Source organism: Suillus paluster (assembly GCF_016628075.1).
Source record: "Suillus paluster strain FC165 chromosome Unknown EDB91scaffold_22, whole genome shotgun sequence".
Classification (NCBI taxonomy): domain Eukaryota; kingdom Fungi; phylum Basidiomycota; class Agaricomycetes; order Boletales; family Suillaceae; genus Suillus; species Suillus paluster.
This window is the reverse complement of record NW_024537582.1, coordinates 305,550-307,658: the sequence shown is the minus strand read 5'-3', so window position 1 is coordinate 307,658 and position 2,109 is coordinate 305,550. Positions and strand designations below refer to the sequence as shown.

At 48.2% G+C, this 2,109-nt stretch overlaps 1 protein-coding gene across 1 annotated transcript; it reads right to left on the bottom strand.

Annotated features, from left to right (window-relative positions):
- Nucleotides 1-346: 346 nt before the first annotated feature.
- EDB91DRAFT_1081627 (uncharacterized protein) lies at nucleotides 347-1,636 on the bottom strand (the record flags this gene model as incomplete). Its single annotated transcript, XM_041315398.1, has 1 exon — nucleotides 347-1,636. The coding sequence occupies one exon, from the start codon at nucleotides 1,634-1,636 to the stop codon at nucleotides 347-349; it is 1,290 nt and encodes a 429-aa protein (XP_041177787.1).
- Between the last annotated feature and the right edge of the window lie 473 nt (nucleotides 1,637-2,109).

The following is a 2,109-nucleotide window of genomic DNA, read 5'->3' as shown; positions in this document are numbered from 1 at the left end:
ATAGCTTCTACTTTGCTGACTGATTACTTACATGATACCTACAGTATATAAACTCCTGTAAAACTCCGGAACTCCTTAGTTCAAATATCACCTTAGTTCCTGCTCATTCCTGTACCTCTGGACTTGAGCTTGTCTCTTGTCAATCTCCAAGTCTTAGGATTGATTCCTTTGACTATACCTCCAACTCTCCATCTTAGTTCTGCTCATTCCTGCAATCTCCGGACTTGAGTCTCATCTCTTGTCCACCTCCAAGTCTTAGGGGTTAAACCTTAGGACTACTTCTCCGGCTCTACCTTAGGGTAGTCTAACCTCTGTTCTATTTCTACTCCGGACTTTTGTAGTAGCCTTACTCCATTCCCACATAGTCTTCTGGAGTTCTGCCGAACTCCACCGATGTTTGTCCTTTGGAACTCCCCCGGACTTCCATTGGACTTCCCCTCTGCCCACCAGAAATTAAGGGCACATACTCGGGTAAGGGGCGCAGCACACAAGCTGAAGCTGAAGCCGAAGCCCTTTGAGTAGTCTTTCCCTTGAGCATGACCTTAACAGTTGCGACTTGCTTGAATGCTCTGATGTAAGTCTTGTATGCTAGGGATTTCCATTGACCAGCTATGTGCACTATCTCCAAGTCTACTTTGTTAGCGAGGTAGAACGAGGCACCACCAATTCTGAATGAATGTCCAAAAGTCGTTCCCCAATTCCAGGCAGTCAATATGCTGTTGATTCTTTCGATGGTGCGAGTCTTGACCATTGGGTGAATGAGCCCTTTGCTGTCCCTCCATGAGAATAATGGGTCGTCCGGTAGTGCTGGGATGACCTCTGCTAAATTCCACAGTGCTTGGATCGGGCAGAGCTCCCCTTGTTCCATGATGAAGATGGATTGAGTTTCTCCCGACTTTGCTGTCTTGGCTCGTGGTAGATCGAGCCTGGCATAAGGCTTCCCGGTCAGATCGAATCCAAGGTGAACGTCTTTTCGTGTGATGTGTTTCGATTTGTTGAAACTCACATGAGCATTGACTGCAACTTTCCTGAATTGCATCATTTCAAAGAAGGCGCAGCTGGACATTGCCCATATGCACGCATTGAATGGCTGATCTGTCCATAGGTTGGCTTTGATGGCGGTTAGCATATGGAGTGTGATTGGGGGTCTGACTGGTCTGCGGCATGTTCCTTGCAAGTTCTCCATCCTGCCAAGTGACCAGTTTATCCGTGTGAAATGTTCTGGTGATAGCGGAGGTGGCCATCCTTGTGCCAGATGCCAGGCATGGATTGTGGAAAGGTACTTTCTTGCAACTGACACAGAAACTGGCTCGAAGGGCACTGTTTCAGTTGTTGCTGACTTCAGGAATAGTTCTGCTGTGGAGGGGTCAGAAACAGCCCAAAGGGCGAATGAGTGCAGTAATTTGAATGATGCTGGCAGACAGTTGGCTTTTGGAATGGGGAAGATGTTGCAGAATACATGGAATTTTCTCAAGCCCAATCCGTAGCTAGTCGTTTCTCGTAGCAAGGCTTGGTTGGAGATGTTGGTGAGGAATTGTATGATAGTGTGTTCAATTGTGGATGATGGTGGCGTGTTGATGCCGAGCCAGCGGAAAATGCGTTCTTTGGCTGCGCAGGAGGGGCAGAGCGGTGACATTTGAAGGGATAATAAATCTTGGGGTGCAGGGGGTGTGGGCTCAGCTGATGAGGAGGTTAAGCTGTAACAAACGACATCTTGTCGCTGAGATGCAATGGGAATGGAAAGTCAGTCTTGAATGATGGGCCAGAAGAACTGCCTAGAAAGGCTCATATGTTGCCACGCGAGAGTGGATCTGAGATGTTGATTTGTCCGGTGTGGGTTTCGGTTGCTACTGCGGTATCAGTGCAACTGTGGCCGATTCAAGTGCGTTCGACCCTATAGGGGAAGCAGTGCAATGCAAACCACCAACAACAAGTCGTATTGTCCAACCTAATAGTCGATGCCAATGCTGATGCCAATGCCAATGCTGACTTGGCCGAGTGAAGTTGAGCGAAGAGAGAGTGAAACTGAGCAAAGTGGAGCGGCCCTGAGTGGACCCAAGTGATGAATGAGTGGAATAGAGGAGGTGTGTGTGTAGTACAATGAGCGAA